The 16,993-nt window shown below is 44.5% G+C and overlaps 1 protein-coding gene across 2 annotated transcripts; it reads left to right on the forward strand.

Moving 5' to 3' along the window:
* The first annotated feature begins 1,762 nt into the window (after positions 1 to 1,762).
* On the forward strand, positions 1,763 to 16,794 carry LOC127018383 (glycerol-3-phosphate dehydrogenase [NAD(+)], cytoplasmic-like). 2 transcript variants are annotated; one of them, XM_050899974.1, is made up of 8 exons: positions 1,763 to 1,818; positions 7,189 to 7,366; positions 9,302 to 9,442; positions 10,679 to 10,817; positions 12,601 to 12,713; positions 14,258 to 14,491; positions 14,642 to 14,748; positions 16,071 to 16,794. In XM_050899974.1, the coding sequence occupies exons 1-8, from the start codon at positions 1,778 to 1,780 to the stop codon at positions 16,165 to 16,167; spliced, it is 1,050 nt and encodes a 349-aa protein (XP_050755931.1). In that variant the 5' UTR covers positions 1,763 to 1,777; the 3' UTR covers positions 16,168 to 16,794. The 2 variants fall into 2 exon arrangements, with proteins under 2 accessions (XP_050755931.1, XP_050755930.1); XM_050899973.1 differs by having other exon boundaries at positions 1,778 to 1,818; positions 7,189 to 7,361; positions 9,366 to 9,442.
* The last annotated feature ends 199 nt before the right edge of the window (positions 16,795 to 16,993 follow it).

Raw genomic sequence — 16,993 nt, forward strand, 5'->3', positions numbered from 1 at the left:
TGGAGGGCGCATAAATCCATCAGTCCAGAGGCCACCAAACTGATACAGTTCCCCTTTGTAACTAAAAGCTTCCACTTTAATTTAGATGAAACCATTACAGTTTGCAATACTTATGTACTATATAGACTAGGGACATCTTCTGTTGCATGCATCAGTTGCAGAAGCCAGTGCTTCAGTGAGTGTGTCCTCCCCTTGGGGCCTGGGGACTTACCAGGACAGAAAAGCTTGCAACAAGCAGAGAAGTCTTGGGGGCTGAACAGAGCGAGAAGGATGATGGCTCCTCCTCACTTCCACAGTAGATCTTCAGGGGGGGGAATAAGTTAAAGGCAGAAGAGAGCTAAGAGGCACAGAGGAGCTGTACAGCCAGGGAGAGAGCAAATCGTGGTGAACAAGCAGGAGACTGGAGGAAATGCACCTGGAAACAGAGAAAGGCTCTTGTGCCTTGGCTGTGCTCAAACTGCGCGTGTGGGTAATGCCTCTTCTCACAGAGCTCCCCATCAGGCTTCACATGTGCCCAGGGTCCCAAGCTACACTTTCCTTTTCAGGAACCTGTCCTGGTCATTTTCTCAAGATATTATTTTGCAGGATTTTGCGCTAGTTTGTTTGTTATGTCCCCAAACACTCTCACCGCCATCGGGACGCACCAAATAGCTGAGCCGATGAAGCTGACAGCAGGCGAGCTGAACATATGTGTACCTCCAAAAACACCCACGGGCTTCTGAAACGCTTGGCAGCCAGCCTCCCTCTATGAATCACGGGGTCAGGCCTCCTCGTCACACGGAGCCAGAAGCCCACTGAGCCAAGCTCCGGTGCGAGGGCAGCAGATGTGGTCACTGCTGAGCCTACAGCCCCCCGGCGGGAAAGGGAGCCTGGGCACAGCAGGACGAGGAGAAGCAGGAGTGCAAGTGTAGGGAAGGTAGCAAATGCAGCTCTTTGGCTCCAAAACCAGAGAGAAGGCTGCTTTGAAGAGGCGACAGGGTGTAGTGGAGGGCTGAGAGGTAAAATGTGGTAATTTGCAGGGCGTCGTGCATGATCAGACCATGTAGGAGAAAAGGAACGACACTCCGTTTTGTCCTTCCTTGCAGATAACTTTTATTTGATGTCCCCCATTAAGAACTGTGATATAGTCCGTGATTTATCAGCCAAATTTGGCTCTGCAAATGCACTCATAACCTTCCCTGGTGTGCTCCTCATCTATCAGAAGAATGTAAGCCCTTATGCGTCTGCCTGGCAGGACAGGTCGAACCTCGAGATGTTTCTCACTGCTCCTAAGGACCCAGCTTGTATCCCTCCCAAACCCTGCAGAAACCCTCGGCGCTGCCGATGGGCAGCAAGGTCCCACACCACGAGCAGTGCCGGCCTCCCCCGCCTTCCCCACGCAGGCCCTCATCGCCGTGAATTTCGGAGAAAGCAACATTTTCCCCATTCCCCCTCCAGGTCACCGAATCCCCCCGGTCTCAGTCGACGCTCGCAGGGCGGCCCCTCGGGGCAAGGACCGACCCAGGCGGAACAAGCCCCCAGGGCTGCAGGCGGAGCCGGGGCGGGGGGAACCCGGCACTGCCCCCGGGGCCGCCGCCCGCTCACGCCCGTCCCTCCCGCAGGCGCCGGGGGCCGGGCCCGGAGGGGCGGTGCTGGCAGGCGGGCCGGGCCGGGCCGAGCCGAGCCGAGCCGAGCCGAGCCGGGTCGAGTCGAGTCGAGTCGAGCCGAGCCGAGCCGAGCCGAGCGGAGCCGAGCCGCGCCGCCCGCAGCAGCGCCGGGCGGGAGGGCAGCCCGCAGCATGTCGCCGCTCCGCGTCTGCATCGTCGGCTCGGGGAACTGGTGAGTGCCGCAGCGCGGGGGGGCACCCTCCGTCCCCCCCGCCTCTCCCCTGCCCTCCTCCCTTCCCCACTCTTCCCTTTTTTCCCGTTTCTTTCCTTTTTCCTCCCCTTTTCCCGTTCCTTCCTTGTTTTCTTCCTCCCCCCGCAGCGGGGCGGCACACCGGGACCACCGGGCCGGGCCGCGCCCCGGGCCGGCTCCCCCTCCGCAGCTGCCGGGGGCTTCGCAACAGGTCCGGCACGGGGAGCGGCGGGGGCCCGGGGGGAGCCGGGCGGGGCGGGCGGGCGGCGGAGGGTCTCCATGGTCCTGAAACCGCGGCCCCGGTCCCGATCTCGTCCTGCCTCAGCCTTGTGGGCTCCTCGGGCAGGGACCGTCGTCCCCGAGAGATGCGCCAGCCCGTGGGAACTGGAAAGACATGAGGCTCCTGCGTCGCTGAGGTGTATGAGGCATTTAAAGCCCGGTGACAGGACAGCGAGATTCCAGAGAGGACCAGAGCTGTGCCTCTGTAGTTGTGTGCGCCTGTGGTAGGGCCCAGGCAGTTCAGATTCAAGCGTTCAGTAGCGAGGAGAGCGGTGATGCTGTTTGTATTCCTTTGAAGGAACCGGGGCACAGGCTTCTTTTAAAGCCAGGACTTATTGGCACCTTTCACTTCCATCCTCCTCAGCATGTCATTTTGCATCTTGGTGCAGATGCAGCCTTGTACAAGCATTGCGTTCAGGTCCCCCATTTATCCTTATCCCCATTCATAAGAATATGTTTGCTACTGCTCAGTCCTTTCTAGCCTGGACAAAAGCACAGCTCTCCAGAGCTCCTTGGGTCTGGCAGACCCCACTGAAGTCAGTAAACCCTGTCCCACTGGACTTCGCATCTTACTTTTCTTGAGCACAAACAAACAGACCAACATGTATGTGCATGCGCTTGGGATTAGCAAACCCAGCCTCCAGGTAGTTCTGTGGGTTGTTTTTGTGTGAGGAGGGCAAGCTCCTTAAGGTTTTTAAAATATCTGACAGCTAAGTGGAAGCAAATGCCAAAAAAAATCAATAGGTGAGGGAGTGGTTGCTTGTGAGCTGCTGAGAACACAGCACAGTTAAAGCATGGCTCTTTGCCTTCCTGCCTTGCAAAACCAGTCCACTGCTTTCTGAGCCCCCACATGCATGCTCTTGCCGGATCACAGGCTCTTTGTGCATGACATCTCTCAGATAGAGCCTTTCACACGTAACTGCACAGCTAAGTCTTCTTTGGGAACTCATCGTCACGCATCTGGCTTTCTCTGGCCCTGACGGGCGCAGTCCTGCCCCGTCATTTCTGCACCAGCGTTTCCCTGACTGCCGCTTTCACCATGTCATTCCAGCGCTTGCACCCCTCCCCTGCCGCCCTCTTCTCCCTCACCTTAACCACAGGCATCCAAGCCTGTGCAGGCAGCTCGTTGTCACTTCCAAGCCCCTCAACAGCCATGGCTCCACGTCTGGGAGTCAGCTTTTACCTTTGGTCAGCCCGCAGTGACAGCCTTCATCATTCTCTTGCTGCGTCCTCAAGCAAGCACCTCCTGCCTTTCCCAGGCTGTCCCCTTGCCATAAGACATTCTCCAAAGCCACTTAGTTGTCTTCCTTCAGATCTGTACTTGAGAAAGTTCTCTTTTTTTCATATGTACCTACAAACTTGGAAAGAGTTATGCCACAGAGAGATACAGAGACTTCAGCTCATTCAGTACTATCTAATTACTTGCACTGCTTGTCTGCCTGGGCCCATCACTTGCTTCCTACCATATACATAGACTGTAAAATCTTTGGGGAGGAGATAAACATTGTGCTCTGATGTTTAAATCACATCTATTCATAGCCTCTGTGGCAGAACAGATTGTCTTAGTGCAACATAGAAATATAATGTTTGTCTTTGGCAAACATTTTTTTCTTATGTTCCTCCTGAATATTTGGGTGACAGTTCAGATCACTGCTCGTGAGTCTTTCCTGCAGCTCAGAAACATGGTTGACACATGACACAGCATGTTGCAACAGCTCGTGTCAGCTGCAGAAGTTCAGCAGGTCACAGGGACTTACTAAGTCAACACTGCCAGGAGACTCATGAGTGATGTGGTTAAGCGAAGTAAGTGCTGCACTGCATTTTACAGTTGCCAGCCAGGTGCAGGAGGGTTTGTGTTTACGTTAATCATGGTTCAGTTATCTGTTTTTAAAAATAGAGGTTTAATTCACTGCCTGGCCCTTCAGAATCCAAAAGGTCTCCCAATCTTCTTAGATTCATTTGGACTGCAGAGTCCTCAGCAAAGATCCAGCTTGAACCAAGTTCTTGTCTTCAACATGGACAGATGGCCAGGCTTTTTACGGAGGTGCGTGGAAGGAAAACAAGAGCCAGTGGTCATAAATTGAACCAGAGGAGGTTCTGACTCAATATATAAAGAGAGGAGAAAAAAAACCCCTATGAGAATAATAAAGCATTGGGACAGGTTGCCCAGAGAGGAGGTGGTCCTTGGAGAGTTTTCAGGATTCAACTGAACAAAGCCCTGAGCAACCCAGCTGAACTCAGTGTTGTTCCCACTTTGGAGACCTCTCATGGTCCCTTCCAACCTGAGCGATACCATAGTTTAAAAAATTTGGGGTGGTTGGCTAAGAAAGAGACTGGAGGAAGACATGATCATCTTCAAGCATCTAAAGGAGAAAAACAATATTCCACCCTTCTAGAATAGAAATGGGCTTAAACTGCAGGAAGAAAGACTTAGGTTAAACGTGAGGATGATCTTTCTAATGCTAAGGGTAGCAAAGTCCCGGGATGGGCTGGTTGGGGAAGGGAAGAGATCCACAACCGCTGAGGTCTTTAAGTCCTCCTTGGAAAAACTATTAGGAACGTCATAAGTATGTTTGACTGCCCTTTGTATAGGGAAGGGACTTCATGAGGTCCGTTAAGCTCTATTTTTCACCGGATCTGATGTGTGCCACAAACACTTTCATATTCACATATGTAAATAATGGGTCTTGTTTAAGTTAAGTTATTCTACATCAAAGCTGTCTCATTATACTGATAGAAAATCTCCAGATAAAAGCTTTCTTTTCCTTAGCAATATGTAAATCACTTCCAACATGTATTAACATAATTGGGGAAAAAAAACCTGACTGGCAGTTTTCACTTACTTTTAAAAATTATCTAAGTGGAGTTCTCTGCCTTCTATTAATCTTCACTAAATTGAATTTTGGAGAAAATAAAACCATGGCAAAGTCTTTATATGGGAGCGTCCTTGGTTTTGTTTGCATAAGCAGCCCTTTTCTGCCAAGCCTGTGTAGTCTACCGAACACCGCCTTCACAGACAAAGCAATTCTTCTTCCCAAGGCTGATGAGCGGTGACTGAATTTTAAATAGACTAAGTAAAACACGGCATCAAGGTTTGAACTGTTTGACCGTTTTGTGGTGAGGTATTTTCCCTGATGACTACTCAATGCCTTTTAAACATTAAACCCTTTCTCCCCCAAATCCTCATTCATCGAAAGAAACCAAACGAAAATACTGTCGTTTATGGAGCTACCTTTATGCCTGAGATACCTTCACCGATATCTTGTCAATAGGAAAATACTTGGGTGGCAGCATCCAAGCGTGGTGGTAATGACAGCTCTGCTAGAAGATCAGATTTATCTACTGAGAGTTGCGAGTCCCATTCAGAGTTTCAGAGGTTAGAGCTGGAGTCTGCATCTTTCAACAGAAAATCTTCTGGACTTCGTACATAGCTAGAAAAGTTATTTTTATGGATAGGCTTGAGGTCTAAGTTCATCCTATGACCTGGACGATGAACTTAGATCTCAAGTTTATCTGTAAAAAACCCCTTTTCTTATTAATACATGTCTTGTGTGGAGCCACAATTCATCCTCAGCTCAAGCCTTGACTGTGTTCTCTGTTGACAGGAGGGCAAGAGAACCAGAATATAAGTAATTTTATAAATCATATGAATGTACAATACAACTGCATGCCTTTCTTTCAAAAAAGCAGAACTCTTATGGTAAAGGTTCACCCCTAAAACATTTCCCTAAATATTTTAAAGGGCCAAAACCAGTCATCCCTTAAAAAAAAAAACAAACCACACCACCAAAAAAACCCAAACCAAACCAAAAAAAACAGCCAAAAAAAGCATTACAGCACCTCAGGATATAGCATATAGTCAACACTGAGCAAAGTGAAACCTGATCTCAGTAGGATTTATCATTAAAGATTAAGATGAAGCCCTTATTCTTTTATTACTTATTGAGCAATTCAGCCTTGTACAAACCTGTTACATCAAAAATATGGTTGAGCCAAGGAGAGCCAGTTACAACGTGGCTTCCCTTTGAACCATTGACAGCACAGACCTACCTGGACTTCGTCTTGGATATACTTGAGACCTTTATCAGTTCCAGAAAACATACCACAGCTAAATCCTGTTCATGCTCCACATTGCAGGTGTGTTACAAGTGGGTCAGAGGACAAGAGCATTGCAACTGGAGCTCCTCTTCCAGTTGTGTTAGTAAAATGGCCAGTACTTGAAAGATTAAAGTAGCATTAAAACGGAAAGCGGGAACAGAGGAGTAAAAATAATCACCTCTCCTCCTCATATAATTTAAAGAGCATTAAGCAATACTTCCAATATTTTCTGTGGGGTTTTTAATTCTCTCTTGCCAAGAAGATAAGTGAATGTTTGCAAGGCTGCAGTGGTGATGGGGAAATAAAATTATTGTCTGAACTGAGATTAAAAAAAGCTCAGCATGACTGAAGAAGAGTAAACTGGCCTCAGGCTGCAACTATTACAGATTGTGTTACAGTGATAATTAGAACAATAAATAAAGGGAAACCATCAGGTTGAAGATTTTTTATTCTTTTTTTAAGAGAAGAACAATTTCTGAGGATTTAGCTCTTACATAAAATCATTATTGCAACTGTTTGGTTATTGGTAGGAAAGTGGGATGCATCTATTTTAGCTGAGATGCACAAAGACTGTCACAGCAAGATCATTCAGCGCTGCTTTACCACCTAGATTATTTTACATTTATTGGTCTTCAGAAAAAAAGAATTATCCAAGGAGCAAGAGAGATTTTAATCCCAGATACTGTATTTTTAGTGCTGTTGATGGTACATCACACTCCCACTCTACAATCTTTGCTATGACTTCAGATCCCTTATTACAGTTATGTTTTCTCTGGTTCTACTTTCTGTGTTTTTAAACTGAGGTTTTTTTGATGGAGGGTAGTGGATAAAGCTTTCTGATAAATGTAGCAAGCACCTGAACAGCTTTATAGCACAGACCTTTCATGAGTTCTTATGTTTAAAGTAATTTGTGTTACCAATTCACAATAAAACTATGTTTCCTATTAGTTATTTCAATTTTTTTTCTTTTTAAAGGGGATCAGCCATAGCAAGAATCATTGGCAAAAATGTCCAGAAGTCCAACAGATTTGATCCTACTGTCAAGTTGTGGGTATTTGAAGAGATCATCAATGGAAGAAAACTCTCAGAAATAATCAACCAGGAACATGAAAATGTTAAATATCTGCCTGGATACAAGATACCCAAAAATGTGGTAAGTTGGGAAAAAAAAAAAATCACTGAAACATTTTTATTTTTTATAAGGGAGGCAACATCTGGCAAAATTAAAACTAGGATGTAATTCACTGCTTCATTCTGGTTTGCCACCTAACTCACTCCAATATTGACATATAACTTACTGGAAGACAACTCACTTCTGTGACTTCTGCTTGTCTCATATGTCACACGCAACTGCAAACACCCAGCTGTGTCGGGTGCTGGTAACACACCATCCTCCTCTCTGGCAGAAATCAGCATAACTCTAGAAATGGCAGGCAGAGATCTGTCTACACAGAGCTGAGATATTTCAAACCCACAGCATCTTCTGGGGAAAAAAGGGAAAGCTACTGCTCTCCCTTCTTCTAAAAAAGAAATCAACAGCACAGCCTAACAGCTGTGGCTTACAAGGAGATGAATAATGAGCTATTGGCTCATGGGTGATTTCAGGATAGCAACACACTGCTATAATTAATAATGCTGTAAATTCCACCAAAAATATAAGGTATTTAATTTTCAGGAACAGTTAAAATACCAAGTTATGCATCTCTACTTAAATTAACCAGCTTAGATAATTTACTGCTACTAAAGCAAGCAAGGTGAGGGGTTTTGGCAGTTCAAGATTTTGGCAAATGCCACTGTTTTGTGAATTAAAGAAAGTAGCGCCACGTTTCTACAACAGTTGCAGTTGTAAAAGGAAGTTAAGATGCTGCACGTGGTGGGTCTCCTTGCTTGGAGAGTGGTTATATTTAGTACTCCACTTAGTGCTGCGATTGCATATTTGCACTCCTGTGGTTTGAACTTGGCACACAGTTCTCCTGGGTTACAATTGACTTGTCACTGTTATTTTTACAACCCTCTAGCAGATCAACAGGCTTGTCATCATCACTTGAGATCAGCCTCATCCTGTCTGTAGCAAAGTCTGAGGCTTTACCAGCAGAAATCAGCTGGTTGCAGTAAAGCCTGGAGGGACTCTCACACCTTCATCTCCAACTGAGAAAAAAAAAACAAACCAAACTAATTTTCTCCTTGCATTGCTCTGCGACATTTTGGAGAGACAAGAGCACTGCCTGTACAGCGCTGCCAGCCTCTGCCCCGCTCCCGCTTTGCCATTTTCCCGGAGAGGCAGCCGTGCTGGCAGCAGTTCTGGTTCTCCCGCCGGGAATCCCGCTTGCTCTAAGGCGGTGTGCTCCAAGGCTGCGTCCAAGGGCGACGTTTGCTCTGAGTGTAAACTGCTTGTGATAGCAGGCTCAAATTCACCTGCCGTTGCCTCTGTAGCCTGGCTTGAATTGTTGTTCTGAGAAACACTAGCATTTGCAGGCAGATACAGCTTGCTAGTTATTAAGCACGTTGGGTAAATTTTTCTAACTATTGGTCAAGTTACTATATATTTAAAACAAACAACCCATCCCACCCCAAATATGATAATAATTTCTGCCTTTTGATATAGTTTATTCCTGAGTAGCTCTCAGCTGGTGACTTATGGAAACTAAAGACTGCCAGAAGAGGCTCTGTCTCACCACCCTGCTTTGTTCCCGTGCTCTCTGGTGCTACCACTCATTCCAGCAGAACCACATGGGGTTGCTCAGTATCTTCAGGAACCACCTGAAGAAGCTGAACCAGCAAAGGGCCTTCCCAGGATGGTGCAAGTTTAGAAAGTATATCGTTTTCCCCAGGTTATCCACACAGGGCTGGGATGGGAGGCAAGTTAAAAGCAAAATTATAAAAAATCCAAACCTAAAATAGTTAGGCTGCTTTGGATGTTTCAGAAGAGAGCTGCAGTTGCTCGCATGAAGAGCTAGCAGCTACACCACACCGCCAGTTCAAATTAAGGACATTTGCAATGTGTCTTCAATGGCTTTGGCACGTTGGTGTCTTGCAAGGTGTGAGGATTGCTACCTGGGGCTCATTTTGGTTGTCACTCTTGTCCCAGGTGGCTGTACCAGATGTGGTCGAAGCAACAAATGGGGCAGATATTTTAGTGTTTGTTCTGCCACATCAATTCATTGGACGAATCTGCGAGCAGATTGCAGGCCAGATAAAATCCGGGACATTTGGGATTTCCCTGATCAAGGTAAGTTGTCATCTCCACAAGACTCAATCTGTACAGAGTAAATAAACAGCTTCAACTTAAGGGTAGGAGCTCCAGCCCTCAGCTGCATGCTCTGCATAAACACGAGCATTTCTTTCTGCAAGAGTTAAAACTTACCCAGCCTCTGCAAGCCCTTTTGCTGCTCACGTGGCCGCGGAGAGGAAAGGATGGGGCAACCCAGCCGGGCTAAGAGCATCCGTCTTTGCCAGCCATCTTTAGCCTGGATCACTTCCCGCTTGGACCAGCATGGAGGTGAACATGGCAGAGGGAGGGCTGCATAAGCTGGTGCTGCTGCCAGAAAAAATACTCATCAGACTACAGCCTCAATTAACTCTTAACTGGAAAGAGCGCTGGGTCAAAGTGCCTCTTTCAAGTACATGCTAAAGCTGTTCTTGGCAGCATTAAAATGGCACAGTAACACTAATGATTTTGCAGAACTGAAGCAATTTCAATGTGGCATGAACTGAGGAATCTCTTTTTAAGGTTAGGGGTACCAGATTATCATAATCTTAAAAGGAATTAATATTTTAAGAGAATCTCAAACTAAAAGCCAGAAGCAAGGCATAGGAATATAGTCTACTGCTTCTTCTTTTGTTTCCATTACAGGAAATATCCAATTTAAAATTGTAATGAAAGAAACGTAATTCAAGTTTTCAGACTGCTATACCAGCTTTTTCCCCCTTTTTTTTTTTCCCCTATAGAAATTATCTCATAAGCAGCAGTACACAGAGGAGAGGAGGGTGGGAGAGGAAGGAAATTCCTGCAAATTTACTTCTTTCTTTAGCTTTAAAAAACCCCAAGAGAGTTCAGTATACTCCTTAATACTAATGAAGCACTCAGATTAATGCTTAGATCTTGCAAAAAAGCCACTGCTTGTAGGCTTAATTTAAAAGTCTGGTTCTGTACTACAGAAATTTAACAAAGGAAAAATACAGCGTCAAAGAAAGCCTCAGGACAGCAGCACTGGATGTGAGGCCTCTTGCAGGGTTACCTCGACTGTCGCTACCCTCTCCCTGAACTTGCCTTGAATTTGCAGCTATCAAAGTACAAACCCAGAGCATTTGTATTAATGGCTAATGCTAGTGAATATAAGACCCAAATCCTTCCAATTAAAACCAGAGAGCTGCAGGCAACAGGACACCTTCTGCTTTATCGGTGCTCTACTGCTGTCATTTTCCTATTCTAATAACTTGGCTTTGACGATTGTCTTTTATTCAGGGGATTGATGAGGGTCCTGACGGCCTGAAGCTCATATCTGACCTCATTCGAGAGAAACTGAAAATAGAAATCAGCGTGCTTATGGGGGCCAACATAGCCAAAGAAGTGGCTGATGAGAAGTTCTGCGAAACCACCATTGGTAACTATTGCAAAGGGCAAACTAGAGCCTCTAGCTGTGGTTTAACTTCGCCTGTGGCTGGGCAGCAGGATAACCTCTGGAGGAAGCAGGGGGATGCGACGGGTCCCGAGTGGTGCGGTGGGTGCGGTGCCTGCTGAGCTCATTCAGGGAGGCGGCGTGATTTCCAGGGAGGTTGGTGCTGGCAGGATCAGATCCGAACTGACAGTGGGTTTCAGTGCTGAGAGCTAATTTCATCCATTAAAAAATTACAGCTTAATCCTGTTCCTGTAGGGGCTGGCAAGAGCCACCTTTTATGTCTGTACAGCTCAATGCTGAGTACATCGGTGGTTGATACACTATACAGTCTAGATAGAGAAGTGTAATCAGAAGCTCCTATGTGCTCACGCTCCCCAAGGTGTATTTCTCCATCTTCAAATTTCTTTGTTTGGGGAAAAAAAAACCCCGAAACCCAAACAACAACAAAAAAACCAACCCCGTAACATTCTGTTCCTCCCTCTCACTCAGACTGCTTGCCAAGACGTAGCCTCAGATCCTCCCAGAACTGGGTCTGACCTGACTAGGAAAGTTCATCCAGTAGTTTTGAAAACCCATTGATTTTTAAAGTCAGCAGAAATTCAAGTTACATAGCTAGGGAAGACAGAAAAATAAATTATTGTTGCACTACTGTTCCTTTGCCTTGCAAATGTTACAGTAACAGTGAAAATCGTACCAGCTGGGCATTTGTTGCTGGCAGAGCAACTAGGCACAAATAGGACTAGACACAATTAGGAGAGTTGAGCAATATTTATTTTCTTGGGGGGAGTTTAACTTCTGCTGGCCCAGTTTTAAGCCATGCTGTGATGATGACTCTGCAGAGAGCTTTGCCCCTTGCTTTTGTCCTCATGGAAAGCCACACAGCCCAGAAACAGCCACCTCAAAGAGCCTGGGTATCCCCCAACATCAATTATTGCAAAGGACAAGAAGCAAACCCAAAGTTTCTCGTGAGATGGGGCAGAAACCCCACAGCTACCAGAGTGCTATTGCCCAGGCTCTTTAATACTCAAAAACACGATATGCCCAGAACCCCTCCAGGAGCAACAGCTGGAAAACGCTACAGCTGCTCACCGCTGAGCTCTCCCTGAAGGAAACCAAGCTGCCTCGTGTGAAAATGAAGTGAAACTCCATTCAAAAGTCTTTGCCCAGCTGGCCAAGGACTCTCTGGATAAAGGCAAACCTCATCCCCTTTACTGCTGAGGGCTCTCTACCCTTCCTCTCAGTACCTAGGGCCAGCACTGTAATGACGTGATGACCTCGGTAGAATTGGTAACAAAAATGTTCCAGTAGTGCCAACGTTCAACTTCATCATCTGTGGATCTCCCTGGGAACTAATTGGGCATTAATCATTTGCACCCCATAATAATACTTAGCAATTACACCAGTTTACATTTTCAAAGCAGCAATTACACCACTGTGCTGTACAAAGCAATTTATAATTATTCTCTTTTGCAGGGTTTGTGGTTATACAAGCTTTCTCAGGCAGAAAGCTGCGTTAGGGGCTATCTACTTTTAAGCTCTTTAAAGTGTTATTAAGCGATGCTTGGTGGATGCCCTGGCACTTGCATACATTTAACACTGGCTTCCAGCAGCAGGAACTGCTGTCACACAAATCTCTTGTTTAGCAACACCCAGTTAGGTTTTGTGGTCCAGTAAAGTAGTCCCTGGAACCTTATTTCAGGTTTCAGTTAATTGTGTGTACTCTGAAACATTGTGAAAATGCTCTAACTTTCATCCTTCCTTCCCACAGGGTGCAAAAATGAAAAACAAGGGGAGATCTTTAAAGAATTAATGCAGACGCCCAATTTCAGGATTACCGTGGTGCTTGACTCTGATACAGTGGAGATTTGTGGAGCCTTAAAAGTGAGTGGCTTCAAACCAAAATGTTTTTACTAGGGCCAAATTCTACCCTCACCTGAGTCTTCTATAAGCCACAGGGTCTAATATGAGTCCTGCCACCGTATGATGAGTGAGCACAGACAAGATGTTCATGTGCCAATTTTCCGATCTGTTAAAAGGGAAAAATTACTTTAAAATATAACTGCTGGCAAAGCATTTCAAAATAGTTGTATTTTTATCTTTATTTAACCAGAGCACCTCTGCTTCTGAGGGCAGAATTTAGTCCGCTGTATTTTCCTGTCTCTGTATTGTGCGCACATGGAACAAAGACTCTTACTACATACAGTAGCTCCCACTAATAACTTATTGCCACGGTTCACGTAGTAACCTGCTAGAAAGTTTGCATCAGAAGTGATGCTCTGTGTTGGCAGCACATCTGTGCGGTGTTCAGCAATGCCCTTGGTGAGATCCCAGACCGGATCAGAGCAATGCCAAAATCACCAAGTTTCCAATGAGAGGGCACTTGAGTGAGATTTGGAGTTTGCTTTTAAATGTGCCGAAAGCAACTCCAGCCTGTGATCCTTTGTACTTTTTTATACATTCCATCATTTGTACTTCAATAATTCACCTTTCCTTGGGAGAGGGGGGATTACTGGCTAGGAAAGAATTGGTCCTGTTTAACCTTACATACAAAAAGAAAAGTTTCTTTACGTACAAAACCAAGTAGCCCTAGATTTTGCTTTCGGCCACAAAGTGGAACTGGAAGCCGCCACAGAGGGGAAAGACGTTGTTTCTGCTTTGTGGGAAATCTTCGTTCTTCTTGAAATCATTGCTTTGGCATTACCTTTGCTTAAAAAAAAAAAAAAAAAATCTGCACTGGGGTGCATGCGTGTCTGGAGCAAACACTTCAACAGCAGTACTAGGTGACATACTACTCAAATACAGTGAACTACACTTCTTTAGGGGCTGGGAATTGGGAGGTGGGAAGGGAGGTGTGCAGGACAATGGTGAGGAGTTGTGAAGATGTTTAGGATCCTGAGAGATTTGTTTAGAGCTGTAGAAAAGGGCAATTCTACTGATCGTTTTTGCAGGGAAAACCAAAATTTGATCTACTGCAGCATCAGTACATAGAACCCATGTCTGTTTAAATTAGGGACCCGCAGAGAAAACCTGGAAAGGCATGACTCCATGTGGGATATTTGAAATAGTTAAACCAGAAAGGTCAGTGAGTCCCAACTTGGAACTAGTAGAAAAACAAAACATTAATTGCATACACGCTATGTGATTGCAATATTACTATATTAAACAAGCTGCTTTGATTTTTGCCCATGGGAATAACAGAGGATACTTTATAATAATCTTCTAGAAGCCCAGCTACTTTTGTTCAACGGTAATTTACCTTCTTCATAACATAAACTCATGGCCATTGGAAACTGAACCTTCTTCTGGTGAATGGGGTGAAGACAGATTTGTAGGATTTTCTTAAAGCTCAGTGCACGCTGATGAACCGCACGTCTTGCCTGACCATTTCCTTTCCTCCTCTATATTTTGCACTAAACTGTTTTTAGAACATCGTAGCAGTGGGAGCTGGGTTCTGCGATGGACTGGATTTCGGCGATAATACAAAGGCAGCAGTTATACGCTTGGGCCTTATGGAAATGGTGGCCTTTGCCAAGATGTTCTGCAGGGGACCGGTATCAATAGCCACTTTTCTGGAAAGCTGCGGGGTCGCTGATCTAATCACTACCTGCTACGGGGGACGCAACAGGAAAGTAGCAGAAGCCTTTGCTCGCACAGGAAAAGTAAGGAGGATTTTGAAATATTTTACATTAATGCATGAAGAAATCCTTCTGTGTTTTACAAAGGCATCATTAGCTGTGTACCTTCTTGATAACTGCTGGTATCACAGCAGTATCCCCTCTGATCCAAGTAATCAGTCTCCTCTCTTCTAGTCCATTGAGGAACTGGAAAATGAGATGCTGAACGGACAAAAGCTGCAAGGTCCTCAGACGTCAGCCGAAGTCTACAAGATACTGAAACAGAAAAATATGCTCGATAAGTAAGTGCTTTGATTTAAAAAAACAACTGAATCAACAACAAATTATGAGTGATTCATAACCTCCTTAACGGTACTTGTGTTTAATTATCTTGTTCATTTCTGCAACGACTGCTTCCTATATCTTGGGCCACCGTTAAGCTCAGCTAAGCCTGACTCCTCATTGCCATGGTCACTAGAATGGGATGAAGGCTAAACAGTGTTAGAAAAAACAAGCCATAGACATATAGGAAACCAAAAAAATAATAATCCAAAGAAGCTACTCAGACATCCCCGTCCCCCTAAACAAGATGGAAGGCCACACACAGAGTCAGCTTGCAAACATGATCTATGGGTCAAAGGGTTTCTTGTTCTCAGTATATCACCGTTACAGCTTGCAGCAATACTGCTCTCAGTGCAAGCATTAACTAGGTTCTCTCAGTATAAAATTCAGGAGCACACTCCCAATCAAAAATTTTTGTATGCATTGAATAGGTAATATGTGCTGATATCAATGCTTTAGTGCCACAAATAATGCTGAGATAAAAAGTACTTCTAATTGTTTGGGATGATGTAAGATTATTTATAACTTGAAACCTTTGTCTCAGCTTACACAATAGAAAAGCTAAACTTCCCTCCATCCCATTCCCTCTCGTACGTTAGCAGTACTGAGAGGTCAAACACCGCTAAATGAATACTTAAAAAAAAAACCCCAAACCCTATTAGAATTATAACGGACACAGAAGATTCGAGCAGCATTCTCTTTCAAAAATGAGAGACAAAAGAAAAGCTCATTTTGACAGGACATGAACTTTAAATCAAAACTTGATCTAATAAGTATCCTGTAATTGCACTTGGTTACACACTCAGCTCCAAGTCATTCAGTGGACTCATTTTTTACCACAGAATGGCTGGAGGAAAGAACCCTTTAAGCCAGGAAAAGAAAATCGTTAGACATTTTCGTTCTTTTTAGTCTTTTAGATAGCAGTAATGAATGCAAATAATACATGCATTTTGCACACAGGAGGAAAAAGAGCATATGCAATTCAAGATTTTTTGTAAATAAAAAATACTGGATAGGAATTTTGTCTCCAAAACAGCTCGTTTCTGCTGTCACCCCCAAGAATTGCCCCTAGCTCCTCTTAATTGCCCTATATAGTCTTCCAGTAAAGGCACCTCCAAGTTACAATTACATTGTAAAGAGAGAGGAAAATTTTCCACTTTCCTTTTAATGTAACCAAAAAAAGGAAAAAAGAGAAAGATTTTTTTTTTTCCCCATTATAAATGGAATGGAAATGTTTATATAAACTTTAAAAACTATTTTCATTGCTACACGGTTCTTTTAGGTTTCCATTATTTACAACCATCTACAAGATCTGCTACGAGGGTCGATCGATCCAGGATTTCATCACGTGCCTGCAGAACCACCCAGAGCACATTTAGAGGTCCCCTCTCCTCACCTGGTTGCATTCTCATCTTCCCAGGACTTCTGTCCGCTCCACGGCAAATAAAGTAGAGAAACAGGTTGTGTGACAACACTTGCTGTAAAAGCAACAAAGAATGTAATTCAGTATCCTCATTCTGGGGGTAAAAATTCTGCCTTTAATTTCAACATTATACCCAAGGAACAGGAAACGAATGTAAAATTTAACAGTATTTGATTTGAGTTAGTGATGCGGACATTCCCCTAGAATTACTTTCTTGTTGATTGAAAACAGTTCCCCTTGTAATTTCCATAACAAGAGCTCAATCTAGCTCACGTGAACCTCAACATCTTGCCTACTAATATTACTTACAGAACAGCACAAGATGCAGAAAAATTGAAGAACTCATCCAAACAGAAAAATTATAGTAAAAAAAAAAAAAAAAGGTCTGACAGCAATAAGGTGCAATCACATGGGCAAATGTTGGGTTTCCATAATTCCCCTCAAACATAAATAACATTTTGTATCTTGTGACATTTAGTACTTCCTTGATTTAGTTTCCCAGTCTAAGCCTTTTTGGAAAAATAAGTGTTGTTACTAGTGCTCAGACACACACGAACGTTCAGCAGATGTACAAATAAAACAGTTTAAGGGGTGGGGGAAGGAGAAAGAAGGGGTTTGGGGAGGGGGGGTTGTTTGTTTCAAATTCAGGACACTAGGAATCCTCAGTAGTAGTCTGACCTTCGTTAAACTTACTGTATTCCGTTGAAATACAGAAAAAAAATTTGGAATAACCAAATACGTTTATGTTAGCGCCAGGATTTCTCAGCAAGTCATAGTCATTA

The sequence above is a fragment of the Gymnogyps californianus genome, chromosome 7, assembly GCF_018139145.2.
Source record: "Gymnogyps californianus isolate 813 chromosome 7, ASM1813914v2, whole genome shotgun sequence".
NCBI classification, from domain to species: domain Eukaryota; kingdom Metazoa; phylum Chordata; class Aves; order Accipitriformes; family Cathartidae; genus Gymnogyps; species Gymnogyps californianus.

Coding starts and splice junctions, on each gene's coding strand:
- LOC127018383 (XM_050899974.1), top strand. CDS start 1,778: ATGTCGCCGCTCCGCGTCTGCATCGTCGGCTCGGGGAACTG. Junction 9,443..10,678: donor TTGGGATTTCCCTGATCAAG/GTAAGTTGTCAT, acceptor TCTTTTATTCAG/GGGATTGATGAGGGTCCTGA. Junction 14,749..16,070: donor CAGAAAAATATGCTCGATAA/GTAAGTGCTTTG, acceptor CGGTTCTTTTAG/GTTTCCATTATTTACAACCA.